The 22,608-nt window shown below is 45.4% G+C and overlaps 1 protein-coding gene across 1 annotated transcript in view; it reads right to left on the bottom strand.

The window, feature by feature from the left end:
• The window catches only part of LOC126517998 (MAM and LDL-receptor class A domain-containing protein 1-like), a 48,511-nt gene that overhangs the window by 18,898 nt on the left and 7,005 nt on the right, over window positions 1–22,608 (bottom strand). The window contains exons 2-9 of the mRNA XM_050167838.3: window positions 21,905–21,950; window positions 21,155–21,328; window positions 19,122–19,352; window positions 8,855–9,036; window positions 6,509–6,626; window positions 5,172–5,318; window positions 2,551–2,634; window positions 50–237 (exon numbers count right to left, since the gene is read on the bottom strand). Of these exons, the coding sequence (XP_050023795.2) occupies window positions 50–237; window positions 2,551–2,634; window positions 5,172–5,318; window positions 6,509–6,626; window positions 8,855–9,036; window positions 19,122–19,352; window positions 21,155–21,328; window positions 21,905–21,950 (1,170 nt within the window). The remainder of the gene's footprint in view (window positions 1–49; window positions 238–2,550; window positions 2,635–5,171; window positions 5,319–6,508; window positions 6,627–8,854; window positions 9,037–19,121; window positions 19,353–21,154; window positions 21,329–21,904; window positions 21,951–22,608) is intronic.

Genomic DNA, 22,608 nt, shown 5'->3' with positions numbered 1-22,608 from the left:
CAGAACGTTTTAGTGGGGCAGGTTTCAGCGAGGCGTGACGTGGGCGTACCGTGAAAGGTTCGGTGGTGGCGACCTGCACCTGGGCCGTGTACCAACTGTTGCCCGCCTCGCCGGATATCTCCCATATGGGCCGCGGGGGAGTCTCGGCGCCTTCGGCGTGCTGCAGGACCCTCAGCGTGCCGATGCCGTTGCCGAACATGTGCGTGGCGAAGCGCATGCACATGGGCAGGTTGGCGCCTTGGCGGTGGTGGTGGTGGTGGTTCCCGCGGGACGGAGGGACAATGCGAGAGAGAAGGGCACCGTCGAAACGTGTTCTGTGTGTAGCCATTACAGCAATATACACGGGCGTTTCGCCGTGTCCGAAAAGAACGACCCTTACGGAAATACAGGGTTGCTCTGAGGCGCTGGTGAGACGATGATGATGGTGATTATGCTGATGATGCTGATGATGCTGATGCTGATGATGATATGATGATCATAATGATGATGATGATGATGATGCGTTTTGGCATCCAGTTTGAAACGGGGTGGAGCCAAATAGTCATCTAGCCTGCACGAGTTAAACGGGTGTGCTATACCTGCTTTCCATTCTAGCATTTTTGTACAAATCTCGTTAATGCTTTTGCTCTTCCTCAAAATTTCTCTATTTACCTTGTACCGCTACTGGTGCCTGTAACGGATACACTCGTACCTAACGTAGATTCCTTAGGAATCTAAGAACGGTTGCTCGTATCAACCGGTTGCCTGTTCCTTTTTTTTTTTCACCGTAGCGAGGCTGGCGGTGGCATCTAGTAAGGCTTTGTCCCCAGCTACAGTACTTTAGTCCAACTAAAAGGCGTTTGCAGCGCTTTTGCTGTTGCATGAGCGTGCGCGTCGAAGAAAAGTCATGAATCAAGTGTGTGTTAGCCACAATGTCAATTACCAACGCTTTACACAAGCAGTTAGGTAGAGTATGGCATGCCACTGCAACAATAGCTCTGTGTCCTCTGTAGTCACCAACGTGGCTGCTGCGGCCTACCTACGTTTCCAGTAACACCGCACTGCGCCAAAGGTGGCGCACCACCGCACGAGGTAAAGCGTGGAGAGGTTTATGCTTTCCGTATATGCGTATATTGCAGCACGCAGAATACCGGAGTGGTAGGCATGAGCGGCGGCGATGGTGGCGCCATCTCGTGAAGCTCGTTTCAGAAAAAGCCCGAAGAATTATTATCGCACTGGCAGACTATATGTGACAATGAGCAGCTTCGATGAGTAGAGCCAAGCAACTGAAGAATACTTCTCTAAAACGTTCTGTTGGAATCGACACAAATTGTCACAAGATGTTCCTTAGAGAGCTGCTGCTGCTGCCTTCTACGTTTCCGGTTTTCTTTCTTTCTTTCTTTCTTTCTTTCTTTCTTTCTTTCTTTCTTTCTTTCTTTCTTTCTTTCTTTCTTTTTCTGCTACGTTCTCGACCATACGTAAACGATCGGACTGAAACTCTCTGTTTAAACACGAGGCCGATTGATATACCACCTACAGACAGGCTGTAGAATTTTTCTTAAAAGTAAAAAGAATGAAAATCTAGAATTCGTTTCAGCCGAATGTATATTTAAGAAAAATTTGACCCTGGGTTATTTGGTCAAACATGCTGGAGTTGATGCACGAAAGCAACGAAAATGACCAGACTGGAGCGAGTAAACAAACGCAGGCCGCAGAGCGTAAACTATTAACTTTTTATTCTTCTAAATATAGAGAACATACTTGTGTACTTACTCCAGTCTGGGCCTTCAGTCGTTTTTACGCGCGAGCTTTAAAGATTTTTTTTCTTTTTTTGACGAAAGCGCCAAAGTTTTCAACACACTTTATCAGTTTCTCGACGGACACAGACCTATAAAATCAGGTCACGTGCGTGCTTGACGTTACCTGTTATGTACTTCTTTCCGTCCCTCGTGACTTATACATTTGTGCTTCGTTTCTCGAAACTGTGGTACAAAACAAAGCGCACTTGTCTGTGAGAAAGAACTTCCTCGGGCGCTGTACATGTCTTCTACCTCACTTACTGGCACATTAACACAAAGCACAATAGTCAGATGAGAAAAAAGAAAGAACCAAGAACGGTTCACTGCACACCGCCACACTTTCATGCAAATTACGAGTGGTCAGCGTTTCATTTTTTCAAGCTTGAAAAAGCCGTGACAGGAATGGCAACCACCTCTCGGTGACGGCGCACTTACGACAGTACTGGCAAGCGGATATTTCATGAAAACCAAAACCTGTGCGCTATCGACATTTCCCACGTTTTTCAAATAGAAGTCGTGTAGTTCCCGCGTAAATTCTTCATCGTTCGAGCCAGGATGCCACGCAAAACGCAGAATCATTCGAGCGTGCTCGAAATTTTGTTCACCATGTAAGGAACCGCGTGTACCAAGTACCTCATAGATAACGCAAGACCTACACGCTCACTGAACGTTCCTTCAATAAATGGTACATGACGTTACTCCCGTCAGTCAATAATTTCGCGTCAGCGCACTACTTTAAATGATTTCAGCTTGAATGCAAAGCTGCTTTTACCTGTAGCCTTCAACGTTGGGCTAATGAGCCTGGCCCGGTCCATGGGTCTCCTCGGGAATGACGAATCGATGAAGATGTAGCCGCCTGCATGGCGTCAAAGAATTTCGATAACCGCACACACGGAATGTACAGCCGTCAATGCGCTATATTACCTCCCTATTCAAGAATGCATCTTAACTTGAATCCCAATCGTGACCTCATCTAAATCGATCCTGCCGGGAACGCGCTAAAAGAATTGGAATGACTGTCCTGGCACGTCCCCGCCAGGCGTCATTTAAATGAAGTCAAGCGTGGGCTTCGAGTGAAGATGCATTTTTATATACGGGGGTGAGGCACCTATTATTGGCAATGAAAACTGCTATTAACAGAAAGCTTTAGCTCGGGACCATCTCCGATGCTGCCGATGCAAATGTAGGTAAAACGTGGAAACGCTTCTGTAGGACAACCCTTGGGCCAGTCTGAAATGATATTTATTGCATTTGAGAGATAAAGTTAAGTTATAGAGACTGTAGGGTGCGAATATCTTATTTAGAGTTCGAAGTCTTTCTCTTTTTTTTTCTAGGAATCTTGCCGAAAAGGATAAGCTTGAGAAAAATAAACACGAAGTTTACGAATCCGTAAGTCTGTCCCAAAATAGAGATCTCAATCCTATAAAGTGCTTCCGGTAGAGCATCTAAATCGAAAAAAGAAATGGGTAATAGTTTACCGCTCATGTGATTTAGTTGTTTACAAATGTCTTTCAAAAGTTCTACTCACATAATAATGGTACATTTAATATCGCCGTATAATACATCAATTTTGTCCGCTTTAGATGCTTTGTTAGGCATAGCTTACACCTCTTGTGACATCATTTTTGGTGCTGAGTTAGAGTTGTACACCTGCTAACATTGTCTTTTAATATTTTGCAATCCTCAACAACCTTCCAATTAAATAATTGACACTCTAAATCCAAATTCTGCATCTACAATGACTACGTTTACCTTTTTTCTTGTAACTGCAACATATCTCATCAAAACTCACCAAATCTCATCTAAAAAATTAAAAAATAACGACTTCTCCGTTATCTTGTATTCATATCAGAGCCGCCGAGCTGAAGCTTCCTTATAAGGCCGAGATAAGCTCGATAAACTAGCGCGTTAAACGAAGGGCGGACAACCTGGAACACATGCTCTTATGATGTCGCGTTATTTACCCACCAAGAAATGAAATTCATATTGCTATTCTCGTAAGAATATTATGGGGTTTAACGTCCGGAATAAGCGGGGTGGCTGATAAGAGGCGCTGCAGTGGAGACCCGAATACCTCTGCTGTGCGTAAGTCAGCCTCCTATAACAAATGTACAGTAATAGTTTCATTTGCTAACCATACAAGCTCTTCTTTTCTTTACAGATCGCCTGTAGCACACAGCGCAAATATACCTATTGAGCTGGATTACTCAAAGAGGCGAACAATTATTACACTGGAAATAAAAACGCACAATTGAAAAAGTAACAAGGTCTCACTTATCAACTTTGTACCTAATTACTGTAATTTGCACATTGCAATACACTAATTGAAGCCAGTGATATTATAAGGCACACACTCTTGGAACAAACTTTTGAAACTAGGGTTAGTTTTGAGATATACACTGCGAAACACGCGCTAAAAGCACACTGTTTCTTTTACGCATAAAGACGCATACGGGTACAGCACTACGGGTCACGCATTCTCTTAACGCTGTTGGATATGTGAATGATAAAGAAGTGAATGCACCAGCTAGTTTGCCCCGTAGTTTGGGTATGGTCGACGGCTACTGCAGCATAGACTAGACTCCTCTATAGTTTCGGTTTTGAGTAGGCGCCGGCGACGCATCAAAACAACAGCATAGCTCTTTCTGCTCCAGCCGGTGACCGAATAACACCCAGATCGTGCAACGGTAGTGCAAATTATCAAACGGTGCGCTGTATTGCACCCGAAATTTCGGTTGCCTTTATTTTGGTCGTCTACGGGGCCTGTGGCGCTGCAGCGAAGCTGCCCAGGCTTGCACCTGCTATGGATTAAAAATATATCAAATTTTGGCCTGCTTGAGTCTTTGCAGACGCTTTTTTGAGCATTAAGCTTTAGGCATTGGGCTTTAAGCATTAAGCTTTAACCACAGCTAATTTCCTCTACGCGTTGTTTGGCTTTGCTGTCTGTTCGCTTTACATGTTTGTGGCTAACAAGAATACAGCCCCTCATGCCTTCTCTCTCCTGAATACAGATTACTTTCGGATTAAATTGGATCATTAGTTCTTTTATGTCCTTTAGGAGGCTGGAGCAGAAGCGGTTGACAGTGGTCAAGCCGAATGACGGCGCCCACGTCTAGTCACACTTTTATACGTGCGTCGTCGAATCTACACCTTCCAGATAGATTCGCGACGACTACTCAAATCACCAGATATCAAGTCTATACGAGTGCGTATGGGAACCGATCCAGTCGATTCGCGTTCGTCGAAATAACGACAGGGATTCTCACGTCATCTGACAACGCCAGCGCACTCTCGCGTGACAGTAGATAACGAGGCCCAGCAGCGTAAGTGAATGAAGCTCGCAGCAGCAACATCGATCGATCAAGACGCGGAACATGACGGTAGACGACGCACCGGTCATCTCGTCTTTTCCGAAGGAGCTGTAGTCCCTGGACGGTCCCGTGAGGAAGCTCTGGCTGCCCCTACCCTGCTCCCAGTTGAAGTCGTCGTCCGTGTCGGCATTCTGCCAACCGCAGTAGCCACCTTCGAAAGTGCAGTGACCTGCACAAAAGGACATGCACGCAGTGCATGGATGCAAGTGCGATGCAAGGGCGATGCAAGGACGATGCAAGGACGGGCATGCAATGTTTATACATATCGCAGGACTCTTAAGCGAAAGCGCAATGTACGAACCGTCTTGAACGCGTTAGCTATTCGTGTGATTTCGTTAATTATCCAATTATGCAACTGGAAGTTTCGTGGTCAGTGACGTTAGAATGTGTAAAAGAAGCGTTATCTTACTTTGTCGTTACTACATATATATATATATATATATATATATATATATATATATATATATATATATATATATATATATATATATATATATATATATATATATATCCATTCGAAGCAATACCGCAGAGTGGCTAAACATGCGGTTTAGAAATACCGTTCCTGCCCGTGAAAATAACCACGAGCGACACCGGAGATACCAGATTGGCGCAGCTAAAATGCGTGGGTTGCTATTATTCGGCAAGGTTTAGAAGGTCTGGGTGTATCCCACTCCCTCTGCGGGCCTTCGTATTAAACGTTACTGGATAATCGATGTTCTGCCGCTGAGCATGGCGTCCCGGGTTCGGTTAGTTAAGGCCGGTCGCGCTTCGGTTGCGGATAAATTGAGAAGCTGAAGTGTACTTATAGTTAGGCGTTCGTTAGGGCGCCTCAAGAGGTAACAAATCAATAATCCGGAGGCGCCCACTGCCACTATAAAATAGCCATTTTTTCACTCACTCACTCACTCACACACTCACTCACTCACTCACTCACTCACTCACTCACTCACTCACTCACTCACTCACTCACTCACTCACTCACTCACTCACTCACTCACTCACTCACTCACTTCGTGCTCAGCAGTGCAGCACCGAATAAATTAATTATTCACCTATCAAAATTTATTTCGCGTCGCCTAGGCACGCAGCCAACACTGCCATGCACAGAACCTGCCAATGTCGTAGGCTGGAACTGAACTGAACTGAAGCCACGCACTGAACCTGCCTCTGTCATGCACTTAACTTACTCCTCGAAAGAATAAATCGCACACGTCCGGCCGTCGCACGCATCGGCCACTCGGGGCGCGCGGAATTCAAGCCTTTCCGCCCGACGACGTGGCTCAAAGCGCCGCGGCGGCATCCTGTCACTCGGGAGCATTCGCTCCCGATTCATCGTGGCTCGACGGTTGTACGCACCGAGGCAGTTGTCGCCGGCCTCCTCCATGCGGTCGAAGAGGATGTCGTCCAAGGCGATGTAGCCGCGGAACTTGCGCGCAGGGTCGCCCCGCTGCTTGGGCACCGCCTCGAACCACACCTGGGAATGGACGCGGGCCATTCCTTCGCGTGAACCTCACAAGCATGCGCGCAGGACATCAGAAAACCGCGTAACTGCCGTCCCTACCGTCAGTCAACCAGTCAGTCAGTCAGCCAGTCAGTCAGTCAATCAATCTCTCAGTCAACAAATCAATCAATCAATCAATCAATCAATCAATCAATCAATCAATCAATCAATCAATCAATCAATCAATCAATCAACCAATCAATCAATCAACCAATCAATCAATCGATGAATATTTATTACCTATACAGCAGCAGTGATACATAAGGACAAAATGTAGGAGGAGGACCTTTTATGGGCGATACATATTATGGTAATACCGTTACAATCTATTATAGGAAAATTTAAGAAAGAACCAAGCTAATATGTTGGTAGTGACAGAAACCGCATCAGAAGTTCGGTGCGCGGTTAGCATGAAAGCCGTGATGAAACACGCATAGTTAACAAACTTAACCGAGCGAAACATTAAATAAAAAAGCAACTTTAGCTTTCACCTAGTACGTGAATGCGCTTTATAGAACAACAATGGGTTTTAATGGAACAATGGTTGCTAATGTTAGGGGAGGTTTTACCCTTAGTTTGCCTTAATACACGGAAGGAAAGAAGTTGTTTCCTTCGACATGCACTGCCTGAATTTTATAAATTTTGTTGCCTTTAATAGAAAGGGCAAAAATCTACCAAGCTTGGGGATTTTCTTTCTTTTTTGGATTTAGGACATAAGCTTTTTTTAAGGATCCTTGATATTTGTAACAACAAAAGAAAACATACTAAGCTATCCAGTTTACAACTGTGCAACTGAGCAATAAAGAAAACGATATCAAATAATAAAAACTTAGAGCGATAAAAACGCAAAGGACGTAGAAGAAACGTCATTTGTGTTTTTATTATAATGCATTACCAACTAGCCCATCTATCCTACGTCCTTGGTGTTTTCAGCTCTTTAAGTATTTATTATAATGCGTTACCAACTATCCCACTTATCCATCCTTTTGCAACGATATCAACATTCTGTGAACCGCACATGTTAAGACCCACAGAGCGCAAAACAATTACTATACATGTACATGTACAAATTACGTGTACTATACACGACAGACTTGTCAGTAGGACATCTTTTAAAACCCTCGTAAACAATCTAACACCTTAATGTCAGCTGTAAACTAATATACGATATTTGTTCCTTTCAGATGCTCTAAACGATGAAAGTTACAGAAATTGGATATGTCGTTTTGGCAATGAGTTATGATTATGTGAACTTTGTGCTTCAGCTCTTTTGTCTTTTTACATTTTCGAAGGTTGCCGAGTTCCAGCAATTTTTGCACAAAAGAAAACCGAGACTCTAATTAAGAAACGTGCTTCATACAGTCGCCACATTTAAACATTTTTTTTCTTCTCTTAAATGCAACAAAGTTTATTTCAATCGGTTTAGCAACTGTCTAAAGAGGACGTTATTGCATTTCACACCTATTTGAATAACGACCTCGGAGTTGTACCTAAGGTAACACTTGCTCTTAAGATGACCCTCGGGGTCACTTACACGGACCATTTCAACCACGGTAATTATGACCCCAAAGCCTTCACTCGAGTGGCCCCTAATTGCCATTGTTCTTGGGTAACCATAATTTCGCGCTGTTTGGCGTACAAGTACACCGCAATAAACCAACTATCCAAGCAACAAACTGCATGGCCCTTATTTTCTACACACTGCTTTATTTAGTGACAAACTTAAAACGTTCCGCCGGAACGTGTCACCCTTTCGTCAGTAGTTATCTTACTACGCGGTGACAAACTGCCACTGGCAGGACGCCTCGTGTCGTAGCGTACACTCGCGGACATGCGGCAATGAAGGAAAAAGGCTGCGGCGCCAAAGCATGCACAAGAAACAGCGCTAGTGGATATAGTCCCGCGTTCTCATAATTCCACATTAGCTAAAGCCGCAGAACAGAAAATTTGGCAGCTGCGCGGTTTCCCAGCACGAGTTCTGAGATACCGATAAGCGCCGTCCAACTCTGCCGGACTACTTTGGTGCAGCAACACATGTTGCAGAATCTGCGCATCTGCAGCTTTCCCTTCGTTGTCGCAGAAGAACTGTCCGCGAGGATGGTTGCGCACGATTGCGATGGGTAGGCGCAAGCGGCCCCGTGGCGCACTTCTCGCATGCGATGTAAGACACCGGAACAGATCGGCGAAATAAGCAAACGTGCCTGATGCACGTCTCCGTAGGTGTATGCCACCTCTCCCTTGGTCCAGCGTCCGTCGTAGTTGTCCTGGCTCTCCCACACGGTGATGTTCTCCTGCGTGGCGGCATCCATGACCACCACCTTGAGACGGTCCACGCTGAGCCCTTCCAGGGCGTAGAAGAAACTCACGCAGAAGCCTTGAGGGCCTGGGCGGAAAATCATTCTGAGCCACTCGCGCTCATCTAAAATTAACATGAGAGACTCATCGTCTACATGAAGCCGTCCAAACCATGGCGGCCGTGACATTATTCTTTCTCTTTTTTGACACCTACAATCACTTGTGGTGCATGCACTCAGCAGAAGCATAGCCTGTGAGATTGCATTTCGTTGCGTTCAGAGAGAACCGTCACTGGAGCGTTGATTGCCGCATCGTCTAGAGCAAACAAAGACGCGCTACACTAAGCCCTTGCAAAACAAGGGCTTAGTAAAACTTGTTTACAGGAAGCATAGGATATATGTAGCGGTGGTAGGTGCAGCAAAGAGAAAGGAGACGAATAAAAACAAAAAGAAATCGTAAAATGACATGAATATATCTGCTTTCTCTCTGCTCCGCCCGTCACCATGTGTGTGTATTCTACGCTTCGAAAAAAGAACATTTACTAAGCCCTTGTCCTGTCTCACTCCCAGCACGTGTCTCCGATAGCGCCTCTATACCACGAATAAATACGAACTAGTCCAGCTGTCATCCAGCCTTCTGTGGAGATATACCACGGCCTCAGATATCGAGCCTGCAATCTCGGAGGACTTATTGCCACCCGTTTCTTTCGCGGGAACTCGGCTTCTTGCGGGTCTGCTTTTTTTCCCGTGGCGCAATCATTACGCAGCTATAGCAAGTACCCGTCTGTGAAGTGTACTGTAGGCCACACTGGGCCGCCTGAAATGTGAGACTCTCTCTTTTCTTCCGCTGGAGCCATTGTTTCCTATGGCAGGAAGAGCCTTCGCCGCTGGGCGCGCTTATAATTTGTTGGTTGAAAACAGACGCGTTTGCCTTGTCTTTTGCCCAGCGGGGTGAAAGGCAACGCTTTCGTGTAATGTTTCTTTCGATTCTTGCATCTCCTTTCGGTAGCATGATGCTGTGTCGCCGATGTTAGAGCCGCTGTGTCCACTGGACAAGTTGCGCATCTGTTATTTTTGTACAGAGTCAAGTGCATCAGTTCCGAATTCTTACATTGGTTTTGTAGAAATAAGCTATTGCTCTTTTTTTTTATAAACAACTCGAGCGAGTGCGTCAGTGCTCGCGCTAATATTTTACGTGCTTTTCTCGGCCTTCCTTTTTTTCTTGCTTTTATTTTTCAATTTCAACAATTAAAAACGAGCAAAATGATACACTTCTTGCTCAAGTATTTCACTTGCCAAGCTAGGTGGTAATTTGACGAACGCTAACGGTAAAAATTTTCTGCTAACCTCAGATGGCTCTTGTTCAAGAGGCCCTGCAAAACTTGTGAGCTACATATCTGCAGTGGTCATACAGATTCCTTAAATGTCCCCTTTAAAGTCCCACGAACACTCTGTCCTTCGCCAAAGAAATCAAACGGAAAGCGGAGACGAAGCAGACGCCTTTTTGAACTATTATTACAGTGTCTACGGTCCCGAAACTGCACAGTTGGCTATGACTATAATTTTCACCAAGCGTTGTTTCTTTACGTGCACCCAAAGCACTCTACACGACGGTTGTTCGATTCCGCCTCCATCGGAACGCGGCGACGAAGGCCGGGCATGGAACCCGAATTTCCGTGCTCGACCGCGCAATGTTAGCCCCCCACTTGGTCAAGGCGACGCGTACGAATTATTAAGGCTGTCGAAGAATGCTTTGGGACGGCAACCTAATGGGCCACTATAGCACAACATTCAATAGACTGAACGGGTAGAGTATCGTTCAAGGAAAAGCTTCATTTTTACTCATTTAGCGGCTGAATATTCATTAGAAGGAAAGAAAAGAGGGGACAAAGTTATCTGTCTTGATGTTCGCGCCATAACCTATGTGACATAACGTCCGTGACGTCATAAATCAAATAATAATAATAATAATAATATTTATTATTATTATTATTATTATTATTATTATTATTATTATTATTATTATTATTATTATTGCTATTATTATTATTATTATAGTAAGCAAATAACATAAACAATGGCGTTTGTGCCATCTTCGCGGGGAGAAAATGTTCTGCAAACTCGTTATACAGAGACTCCATTAGAAACTAATGCAGTGCCCCGTTAACTACGGACATCTGTCTAGAACCAAGTGACGCTGTGGTAATCCCTGTTGCCACTGCGAGCGCGTGTGGAAACTTGTGTGTTTTTCTTGGCCTCATCGAGCTGCTTTTCGTGGCACGATATCAGCCGTTTCGCGACTGCAGTATTGTAGATTATTAGAGCAGAAACCTTGTGAGGGGCCATGCAGGTGGTTCCTCATCGTCATAGAAAAATTACCTCGTTAAAGATAAAGAAAGAAAAAAAATACGAAAGTAGTAGGGCGCTGTCATACGTAGCACTTAAGCAGACACATAGAGAGAGCGTAAGTGAAATTGGCTAATATAGCTGAATGGAACTATTTTGTATTCATTTACTTGCCTAGCTCGAGGCATTACGCCCGAGCTACTTACTGCGCCGGGCAGGATGAGTCATGAGCTCCGGCCAGCCTCAATTTGTGTAGCCTTTTCCTAGGACAGACCTATCTCCGGCTCTGCACACAGCTTCGGTGATCTGACGACAATTGGGGTATCTGGCATCACGTGGCCGATGACCACACAAAGAGGGCGAGTAGCAAGGAAGAAAGAAAGAGAGGGAGAGAAAAAAAAAAGACAGAAGTAGCTGCGAGGCCAGTACTATAACGGACAACGATTACACCAAGCAAAGGCAAGCAAAGACGGACACAGGCGAACGGAACGTAGCAATGTAGGCGCGCAGCCATTCACAAAAAAAAAAAAGCGGGAAGTAGACCGGGCAACTTCCGGTGGTGCGTCAGCTGGTATCATAACGAGCCGCTCGGCGCTTACACGATTACGGAGCCTCCCGCCGCTGCAATGGCGGTGGCGCTGTTGTCACGGTTCGCTGCACCTGTGTCGGAAAGGCCTTTCCCCTTCACTGCCCCCTGTGCTACGTTCAGACTGTCTACATATGCTGCATTTGCTGTTTCACGTTTGCTCCGGTTCTAACTTCTTCTCACGCTGTTTGCTGTACGTTCATTGCATTTACGCTTGGTCTCTTGTGCGAAAGAGCAGAACACACCATTCTGTGTGTAGTCGTTCGAACTTGTCACTCAGTTCTCCCGGACCTTCCTCTGGCAATTCACTCTTGTGCGAATGGAACTAAAGGAACATGAAGTCCCGATAATGTGGTCGGTTGGTGTTTCAAGATAATTAAAGCGTCACTTTAAATGAGAACAGAAAGTGGTCGTTGTGAAAATACATTAACGTGAATTTCGCGCAGGCCTGACGCTAGTCTCTGTGAAATTACGATACAAATCGGCGTGACAGTCACGTATCACGTAACATTTACAACCGTTAACTTGTCCTTAACCGCAAGCAGTGAAGAAGCAATTAGCATGCGCATTTAGCACGAAGAACAAATTTACTTAACTGATTGAGTGGAATTTGAAACGAATCATATTAACCTTCGTTGTTTATTCCTATATAGAAATAGTCTGTTCATCCTAATTCATTCACAACATTGTTGTTTCTCACAATTTGCGTTGGCGTGCTTTCCCGTGTCCCGGAGTCTATTTTTCTAGCTTTTCTCGGTTCTAGTATCTTGTCGCTTACACGGCTTCGGCTGGATGTGGGTTCGGTGTTGTCGGTTCTGATACTTGCGCTAACCTCCGTGTGTGCGTGTCCGTGCGGCCTTCGCCGTTTCCAGCCACCTAGCACTGCCGCTAGGCGGCTATGGCGCCTCATGCCTGATCACTAGGTCGCGGGAGCGACTCCACGACGCAGATGACGCGTTTCGATAGAGGTGAAATGCAGAAACGCTCGCGTGTTTAGGTTTGCGGTACCAGTTTCGGAACCCCACGTGGCCAAAGTTAACCCTGAGCCCTCAATTTTGGCGTCACTCAAAGCCCTAACGTTGCTTTGGGGCGTTAGACCTCACTCACTCACTCACTCACTCACTCACTCACTCACTCACTCACTCACTCACTCACTCACTCACTCACTCACTCACTCACTCACTCACTCACTCACTCACTCACTCACTCACTCACTCGATCGATCGAAATTTACGTTTGCCTTATAGTCAGCAGGTTGCACCAACTTGCCCAAGCTGAAGTACTCCTCCCTTGCGCGAAGTTTGAAAGATTGAGTCAGATGTAGCTCCATCTTTCCATCGCTCTTCTCTCCCCGATGTTACGTTGAAGTGGCACACACCACCAGCAATGTTCTTCCGACCAATATGCTATCATGAGGCCATTCGAAACACAGAGTGAGAGAGGGAGAGAAAGGTAAAGGAAAGAGAGGAAGGTTAACCACATATTTTTTTTTTCTAAAAAGCTTACGGGACAGAACTCTGGTGGGAGCTGCAAAGGCGGCGGTTTTCATCCAGCAAGGATATGACGCGCTTTACATATGACTTTCGCGTTTCGATAGATTTCATTTTACATATGACTTTCACCAAACTGCGTTCCTCTGGCTAGGAACAGCTTTGTCACTCTATCAATGTCACTCTTTGTCAACAACGTACAGCATTCTATAAATGGAACTATTCGCAACCGTTATGCGTATGCACAGTTGCTTGTTGTAGCCTTCATGCATTAGGAAAAGGAATACGACTGTTTGGAAATTCAGACAGATAAAGTGAAGCCACTAGAACGTCTACTGTAACAAGCACGAATATCAGACAAATACTTATACTAACCATCCTATCCAAGGTAGCAGAACGATCAGATCGCCAGAGTTGCCCCTTGTAATTTTAGCAGTATATAATAGTTTATGCCTGGAAGTATGCACATGCGTTGGGCGCGGGTTGACTGAGAATGATGAAGGTGAGAATGACCACTAATGGCAACCCTGCGAGTTAAGTCGATAAGACAACAAATATACACAGCCTACATAAGCAGACTTGCGTGTTAAAATAAGATAATCTAATATTATGCTTATCTGATGTATCGCGTACGATGTGCCACCAACAAATTCCGTGTCTTTTTTTTTTTTTTTCAACAGCATCTGAGTCGTTTTTTGCTTGTCTCTATGACTGACCGGTCAACGTCCCCATCACTTTCTACACCCAAACTGTTCTATTCACATTTATACCGGGTCGCTTTCTTACTGTTTCTTTTCTATTTATTTTTTAGACCAAGCGAAATTTTTAAAAAGCGCCTGTGGCAAGCATCGTAATTGCAGTCCATGAGTTGGGTTACTCAAAGAGCCGGACATTGCTTACACGAGACATCAAACTGCATATTTGACAAATTAAAAAAATCTCTAATTGACTTTTAAAGTTATTACTTTACGGTACTCACTGGAATTTTGCGAATGGTAGCTGACGAGTTCGCAAGCTGTATTCACCTGGAACAAATGTTCAGAACTGCACCAGGTTCGAAGCATTCATTCCCAAAGTGTGCGACGGAATAGTAGGGCGTTCCAGTTCGATACAGCTCCTTCGTGTTTCAATGCATAAAACGGCGTCTCGTTAAAAAAAAACGTAAGTGGAACAACCGTGCACTTCTTTCGCAAGTTGGATTGGGCACGTCTCGAAGCCTGCGCCATCCTCAGAATTCTTTCCAAGCGCATTGACCTTGCGAAATCCGCCGCGGTTACAACTCGCGAATCGCAATATGTACCGCCATGTAATTAGTTAAGAACTTAAATTAATTTGTCGTTCAACATTTGGTAGCGCATCTCGATTTCTCGCGCATGTCCACCGCCTCCAATAATCCAGTTCAAAGGTTACAATTAGACCATTGACTTATGGAATTAGACTACAAATCTGCCAGAGGAAATTTAAAGAAAAAAATCCTGCCTCGTCTGCGGCATGTATGTATGTATGTATGTATGTATGTATGTATGTATGTATGTATGTATGTATGTATGTATGTATGTATGTATGTATGTATGTATGTATGTATGCATGTATGTATCTATGTATGTATGTATGTATCTATGTATCTATGTATGTATGTATGTATGTATCTATGTATGTATATATGTATGTATATATGTATATATCTATGTATGTATGTATGTATGTATGTATGTATGTATGTATGTATGTATGTATGTATGTATGTATGTATTTATGTATGTATGTATGTATGTATGTATGTATGTATGTATGTATGTATGTATGTATGTATGTATGTATGTATGTATGTATGTATGTATGTATGTATGTATTTTATGTATGTATGCGGCTGTTCCGCAGATACGACAGATACTTCAACAGAAATGTTTGTTGGTCTAGTTGGTGTTTTTTTGAAGGACGTGTTTTTTGTTTCTTGCGGCAAATTAAGACGCACACAAAAAGAATAATCGTAGGTGAGGGCGCGGGCGTAGCACGTCTGACTAATTTATTTTGGGTGCTCACCTAGGAATAAACAGAGAGACACGCATGAGCAGGCTATTCACAAACTTAGGATATCCAGTGGTCGAACAATCTCGTCTCCGATCGGTATAACATAACAGACGTATCACTAAAACAGCCAGAGCTTTTTTTTTATGTATATAATAAGCTTCCATTAGCTCACGTGCTGTCTCATTCTTACTTCTGCCGGGAATCTTGGGATCTCTTGGAAACATGGTTGACACATACTTCTGGGCACTTCTTCCCGTTTTCTAGCCTGCATAAGTACTTATTCCGGTCCTCTGATTTGCTTCGTCAAATTTATTAGAAATCTCTGTCCGTCATGAAATTGATTCGTTGAAATATATGCGCAATGTAATCAACTTTACATGTCGGATTTCAAATAGCAAATACTTATCTGTAGCTTAAACAGTCTTCTACCCATAGTTCTCATGAACTTAAACCTGAAGCTGTTTTTCGCACGCACAAACATATTTTATTAGAACTTTTTTTCCCCTCGTACTACTGACGTATGGAATTCTTTACCTGGCAATATGCGTTCTCATCAAAGAAAAGTTTTGCTACACTGGCCGGCAATGCACAGTAATACCATTTCCTCTACTCCTTGTATAATTTCGAACTGCGTAGCTAGAAATATGTTTACGCTTTTGAAATTTGCACTTCAGACTTCTCCCACTGCTGCAACGGGCCTTCCCGGGCTATTTGACATACTGAATATGTGAAATATTTATTTTGGCATACTGCGGTATGTTCAAATAAACATAAATAAAAAATACAAGTGGCACTTAGTTATCTCTACGTGGATGAACGCGAAAGCATTGCGGACACGTCAGCAGAAGCTCCGCGACGTCACGTGACCAACAGCGTTCGCCACAAAGTACGCACTACGCAAGGTCGTGCGTTCTACTTCTACCAAAGGTCTAGAGTTCGAGTGCCTTAACTCCACCTGAATTAACTGCGCCTTAATACACCTTAATTAAGGCCAAAAATCGTTGGTTCGAATCCCGCTAAAGGTCGATGGCTCGTAGCCGTTTGGACCATCGTGTGGTCACGCCGACGCCAACGGCGAATTTTCCGCTTCTTGAGCAATATAATGATTTCGCATCAATGATAAAAACAGGCCACGCGCTTGCGAGCACCGAGCATTTTTCTCTGCCAGTTGCATTATGAGCAACGTAAAACGAATGAAATAAATCGGAGAAGCGGAGCGAGAGCGACTGCGTGACACAAGGTTGCCAACTGTCACAAGGTTGGGCCGTTTGTATACGTCGAGCAGCTCTAGCGAAGTAATTATGCTTCACGAAGAGCGTGTTTGACGTGCAACCGGATGTTTTGGGAATCTCCAGAGGTTCCTACTATCGGTGCTATCTCTAAACATCACAAATAGAAGGGGCTAATTGTGACAGGATGAAAACCTATACGCGTGTCAGGTTAAGGCGTTAATGTAACTTGGCATTAACAAAAACAGATGGGACGGGGGGGAGCCCTTCGTATACCGGGATTCCGATACCGTGCTTCTGCGCTTCAGGAGAGCTCCACGACCTGCCCAGCTCTCCGTATCGAGAGGGACAGACAGGTACCAGCAGTACCACCCGGCGGCAGACCAACTCATTAACGTGAGAAACATGTGAATCCCCCGCCGAGGGTGAGCCTCGCCACCTCCCACCCCCGCGAAGACCGGCATGTCTTGCCAGTCGGCCACGAGAATGGTGATGAACGTGCGGTAACAGTACTATATGAGTGTGGCGCTTTAACCCGTAATCGCGAAAGAGCAGGGCATTTAGCACAAGCCATCTCCCGATGTCTGACGACGGTAATTCATTACAGCATTGAATCAATATAGTAGCCCCATAAACGTATTGCCGACGAACAGAGTTACGTATGAGGCGTGTACTGCATAAGGCCTCGTCTTTGGCGGTTCGCTAAGAGCACTCGGCGCCATCTAGCGCCTCCGCCCCGAAGCCTGCGTGTGGACTCCGACATGCGTGGCGCAGCGGTGCGTACGAACGCCGAGCAACGCGTCATGCGACAACTGGGATCCTCTCTCGCGCTTCTTCTCGTCGAAGCTGCGCCATCTAGCGGCGCTGCCGAGGAGTCTGCGCCTGGCCTCCGAGAGTAAAGGCGTGGAGCACGGTGCCTGCGAAAACTGAGTTGTTCCTTCGCTTGCAGCACACTCAGCGGCACGCACTCGGTGACTCTCATTGAGCTCATTGAGGAGCAGCACGTACCTGCAGTGCATTCATGGTGCAGCTCTTTTAAAGCGCCGGCGTGACAGGTGTCCATTGAAAAGTGACAGATAGCCAATGCACATGTGGCGGATCCTGCAAATGCGTCGGGCTGCTGTCCTTGAGGAACCCTTGTGACGTGGGCTCGATTCCGCAAAGCATCGAAGAAATTTAGGGGATCTTTTTCGTCGTTGTGGGGCGGCACATTCCAAGTGGCACGTACCGACTAACACCAGTCGACTTCAAGGATTTTCATTGAAGGGCGGCGCACACCTAATGGCACATAGCCAGTGACCCAAGTTGGCATGAAAGACGCTCATTCAAGGCCAGAACAGACAGAATGGCACGTACCTCGTGCTCCAAGTCGGCAACAAAGTTTCTTCGAACAGTGGTGCGTACCAAGTCCCGTATCTATAGCAGTCACCCATGTTTATGTGAAGGAGCTCGTTGAAGAGAGGCACGTACGTACGTACACAATGGCTCATACTGAGTTACCCAAGGTGATTTATTGGTTGGTTTCGAACCTTGCACATCAGCCCGATGCGCTAACCATTCGACCACGGACTACCCAGTGAACCAGGTGTACAATAAATTGGTTAGATAGATAGATAGATAGATAGATAGATAGATAGATAGATAGATAGATAGATAGATAGATAGATAGATAGATAGATAGATAGATAGATAGATAGATAGATAGATAGATAGATAGATAGATAGATAGATGGCCCCAGGAAAATGTGTGACGTACCCTAATCATTATAACGCGTTAAAGAAAATCTCGCATGTTGTACGTTGTAATGATAGCGAGAAACCAGACAGCAGCACAACTGGTAGTCAAGAGGCAGATATATCAGCTGCATAAACTGTTGTAAAGATTCGCTGAGTAACTAAATTAACAAGGATGTTACCACGCACGCACAAGCAAACAAATGCACTTCACTTGATGACCGCGGACACTCTCTGTCAGAACGCTGGCGTAATGAAGAGCGGCAAGCGAATTCTCCGTCGTTCCGCCTCTCGGTTCAACGCCAACTATGCGCACACGAAGCCATCAGCTAACGTGAGTCGGCTAGCCTTCTAACACACCGCAAGTTGCTTCCAAGATAGTGTGTGCGCGGCCGCGCTCAGCCACCGCAGCTTGAGTAAACGAGGAGATGAGCCACCCCTCTCTCCCTTTCTCCTTGAACGGGCACATCACCCCAATCCTCCCGTTGCCCGCGTGAAAAAAACGGCCCGCACCCTTCCTGTCTTCCTCCTTTACGAGTGCAACACACCACGCATCAAGCCACCATCACTTTCGGCTCACCCTCGCAAGCTTTCGCTCGCACCTACAACGTACGGCGCACGGCCACGATGTTATCGCACTTGGGCATTGTGCGCAACATCACGGCGACGGCGACGGCGGAAATTCTCCCGCGCCGGATGTCCACGCAATCGCTATCGCGATAAAGTGGTGCTGCTCCTTTTGGTTACAACAGACTCACCCGTGGGCGTGATGTTCCTGGTGGCGAGCACCACGGACTCGTACTGGTACTGGCGCACCTCCGGTGTCCGCGTGGTGATCGCAGCGGCCGCCGTGGGCGCCGGCGTGTGCGCGCCTACATCACCGGCGGCCATTGCAGCGTCGGCGCCACCGGCCGACGTGGCGTCTCCGGGACTCACGATGCTGGGACCGGGTCGCTCATGGTACGACGTCTCGAAGAAGATGTACCCGCCTGCATGCGGTGGCTGTTCAAGGAACGCTGTGCGGTCTCGGCGTACACGCGACATACGGAGGTGGGTTTTCAACAAAGCAGCGTTCGAGGTGGTGGTCAGCTTGTCAATCGGTTTGGCCACCGTAACGTTACACACGAATGACAGAAAGGGCTGGAAGGAAAACCAATTTGGGACAATGGTGTTTCCTTCCCGTGGTCAATACGAAACGCTACGCTGGCCGAACTAGTCGATGTGCACAAACTAGTTCAGCAGAATGCGTGGTTGATTTTTATTCACCGGGGTAATAATGCTTGGTTCACGGGGCTATTCGCTGTTATTTTTCTAAATGAAGTTACATTCCGGAGTTCTACGCGACAAAATCACGATCTGATTATGAGGCGCGCCGTATAGCGGGCGACTCGGGATTAATTGTAAGTGCGTAGGATTTCTCAACTTGCATTTACACTCCGTGCTTACATCGAAGTTCACGAGCTTTCTTGCATTTCGCCTTCATTGAAATCGGGTTGCTGTGGCCAGCAAGGAACATGCTATCTCGAACTCAGTACCGCAACGCCATACCCACATCGGCTGTCGAGGCGGGCTGACATTTTTGAACAGGCTTTTGAGCGTACAATCCCATTTGTAGAGATGAAGCCAAAGAAACATGCTTTTAAATTATGCAGCTTCAAAGCGGGGTCTTGATTACTAATGAAAAGTTTATTTCATGAAGCTAAAAATTCCGGCAACTGTTACGAAGAACACAAAGATATTTCTATGTCTCAAAAGAGAAGGTCCATAAACTTGAAAAGCGAAAAAGGAAAATGGTCGTGATTAGAGCAACGCAGGAAGCTATATATATAAGAAAAGAGGTTCCAATTCTCAAAATCAGTCACTGGCTGCACTATCAAAATTTATGTCAACTTTCACGGCTGCAGCGTGCCGTAAGGCAACATTGGTCAGAAATATCTTAAAGCACGCATGCACGCTGCATTAAGAATAACTGTGTTGTACACAGTGCACTTGCTGGAACTTGTTGCAGTTCCGGGGCTTATCTATGCTGCCACCCCGTTGTTGGTTTCGGACGCTGTTTGAAGATTGTGGCTTATAGGGGAAAGGGCTATAATAGCGTAAATGCCAAAACGTGTGTACTGACACGAAGCACTACATTGTTTGAATGCACGTGTATTAGCAATGTCTTCTCGGTGTTACCCTGTCGGCTATAGACCTGAGCATGAACTGTTACTCTTGCTAATTTACTATTAGATCTACCCTTACTAATGTCGGGCTAGTGTATTCACTTATTTATCAATTTGTGCAGAAAGAATTTTTCGAGTATATTGATCGAATTGACATTCAGCGATCTTGATCTCATCTGTCTTTTGCATATATGAATGCTGTAACCTACGTTGCCTCTCTCTCTCTAGGTCTCTATCCTAATTGTGAAACCGCCCATCCGCAGTACTCTGCTGCTTTGCTTGATAATCGCTTCAATTTCCGTTGTAAACGTCAGTCTGTTGACTTCCTTAGTAATTTGTAACTTGGTTCAGCTGTTAGACCTTACTACTGCATAATAATTATTCCACCACCAATGTAATACTGTCTGGATCATTATATAAATAAATAAATAAATAAATAAATAAATAAATAAATAAAACTTGATCATGTCAACCTCTTTTCTAAAACAAGGGGTGTTTCCACCGGACGTTTTCGGCACTTCTTTTTTCACATTAGTTTCATATAGTTTCTGCTAAGTTTGCTTGGTGCTTTAAGCAGAGTCTCACCGTAGGAACATCGGTGAATCGCGTGGCGTGTTTTCGCGTACCTTCTCCGGTGTTCAGCGTGTGGTCGGTCCTCGGCCCTCCGAGCCACAGCGCCGTGTCTCCCTTGCCGGGCTTCCAGGCCATTTTGGGCGTCGCGTTGAAGTAGTTGGTCCAGTCGCACATGCCCAGCTCCTCGGCCTGCCCGAAGTCGCACGGCTCGGGCTTCGCGATAAACTCTGCGTGCCAGCAGGTGGCGCGACATGCGTCAGGCACGGGCAATATTCATCGAGAAAGGAAACGATTAGGAGAGGTCATCGAGCAACACGATGGAAGACAAACGTATCGGCCCAACACCTCAACGTCTCATCCGAGCGCGCGGTAGGTTTTACCGTTCCGTCTTGGTAGGCAGAGCTACGGTAGAGAGGCCAAATACGTGCGTCTCGATTGAATACTACCTGGCACTAAACGTAATGGGCCCAATATGCTGTTTACCAGAGGTCCCGTGTTGGGCCTAAACTGCGAGAATAAAGCCAAGTGAATGACTTGATGAACATTTCGCTTGTCAAGTCTTACATATGGATATCTCCTAGTTTAATTCCTTGCTAGATGGGCATCACGTATCGACAGTGGTGACCCCTGTTGACTGATGTCGAAAGCGAGTTGGGTGCAGACATGAAAAAGTGCTTAAAAGCAGTCATATCGGGCACCACTTGCGACCGCCACGTACAATATTTCCCATGAGTTGATCCGTGGGCATGCCAAAAACTGATGAAAGAAATTAATAGGCAAAATATTGAGAGTAAGAGACATACTTTCCGCTTCCTCCTCCTCCTCTTCATCTTGCCGCTTCTCCCTTTGCTGAAAAGGGAGGAAGAAAACTGAGTTTGGGTTTTGACTCCCTTACTATAATGGCGTATACCCACTGTGAGGGAATCGCCTGAAATACGATGGAAACAACATTACTGAGAATTTAGCAAAGAACGTGCCCTCGATACAAATTTTTCTATAGCAAGTGAATAATAAACGAAGCAAGAATGGAGGCTCCTATACAGAAAGAACGTCTGAAACTTAAAAAACAAACTTTGTTCAAGTCAGCCAAACGGCGTTTATAAAGTATATTTTTTTGGCAACGAGAAACGGCTTCAGAATAAGAAAGAATTCTTACGCGTCGCTGACATACGGTGTCTGTCTGAAGAGTAACGGGACTGGAAATTCTGTTTGCGGGACCTATGTGCGCAATGATGAATAAGCTACATAGACTATGTAGTATTAAAGGCATCTAGAGCCACAGCATTTACAACGCGTTTCAAAACTTATCTCCCACAAGAGGTAAAACTCTCTTTATATGATGCATTGTTTCACTCACATCTAAACTGCTGCTCATTAGTATGGGGTACTGCTACACAAACCTGTCTGAAAAAACTAGGAACTCTCGAAAAACGGGTCCTCAGATTAGTTCATAACCTGCCAAACAGACACTCAACAAAAAACCTATTTTTCAGGCACAAGATTATTA

This window comes from Dermacentor andersoni, chromosome 11, assembly GCF_023375885.2.
Source record: "Dermacentor andersoni chromosome 11, qqDerAnde1_hic_scaffold, whole genome shotgun sequence".
NCBI classification, from domain to species: domain Eukaryota; kingdom Metazoa; phylum Arthropoda; class Arachnida; order Ixodida; family Ixodidae; genus Dermacentor; species Dermacentor andersoni.
The sequence above is the reverse complement of the archived record's forward strand: the minus strand, read 5'-3'. Positions and strand labels throughout refer to the sequence as shown.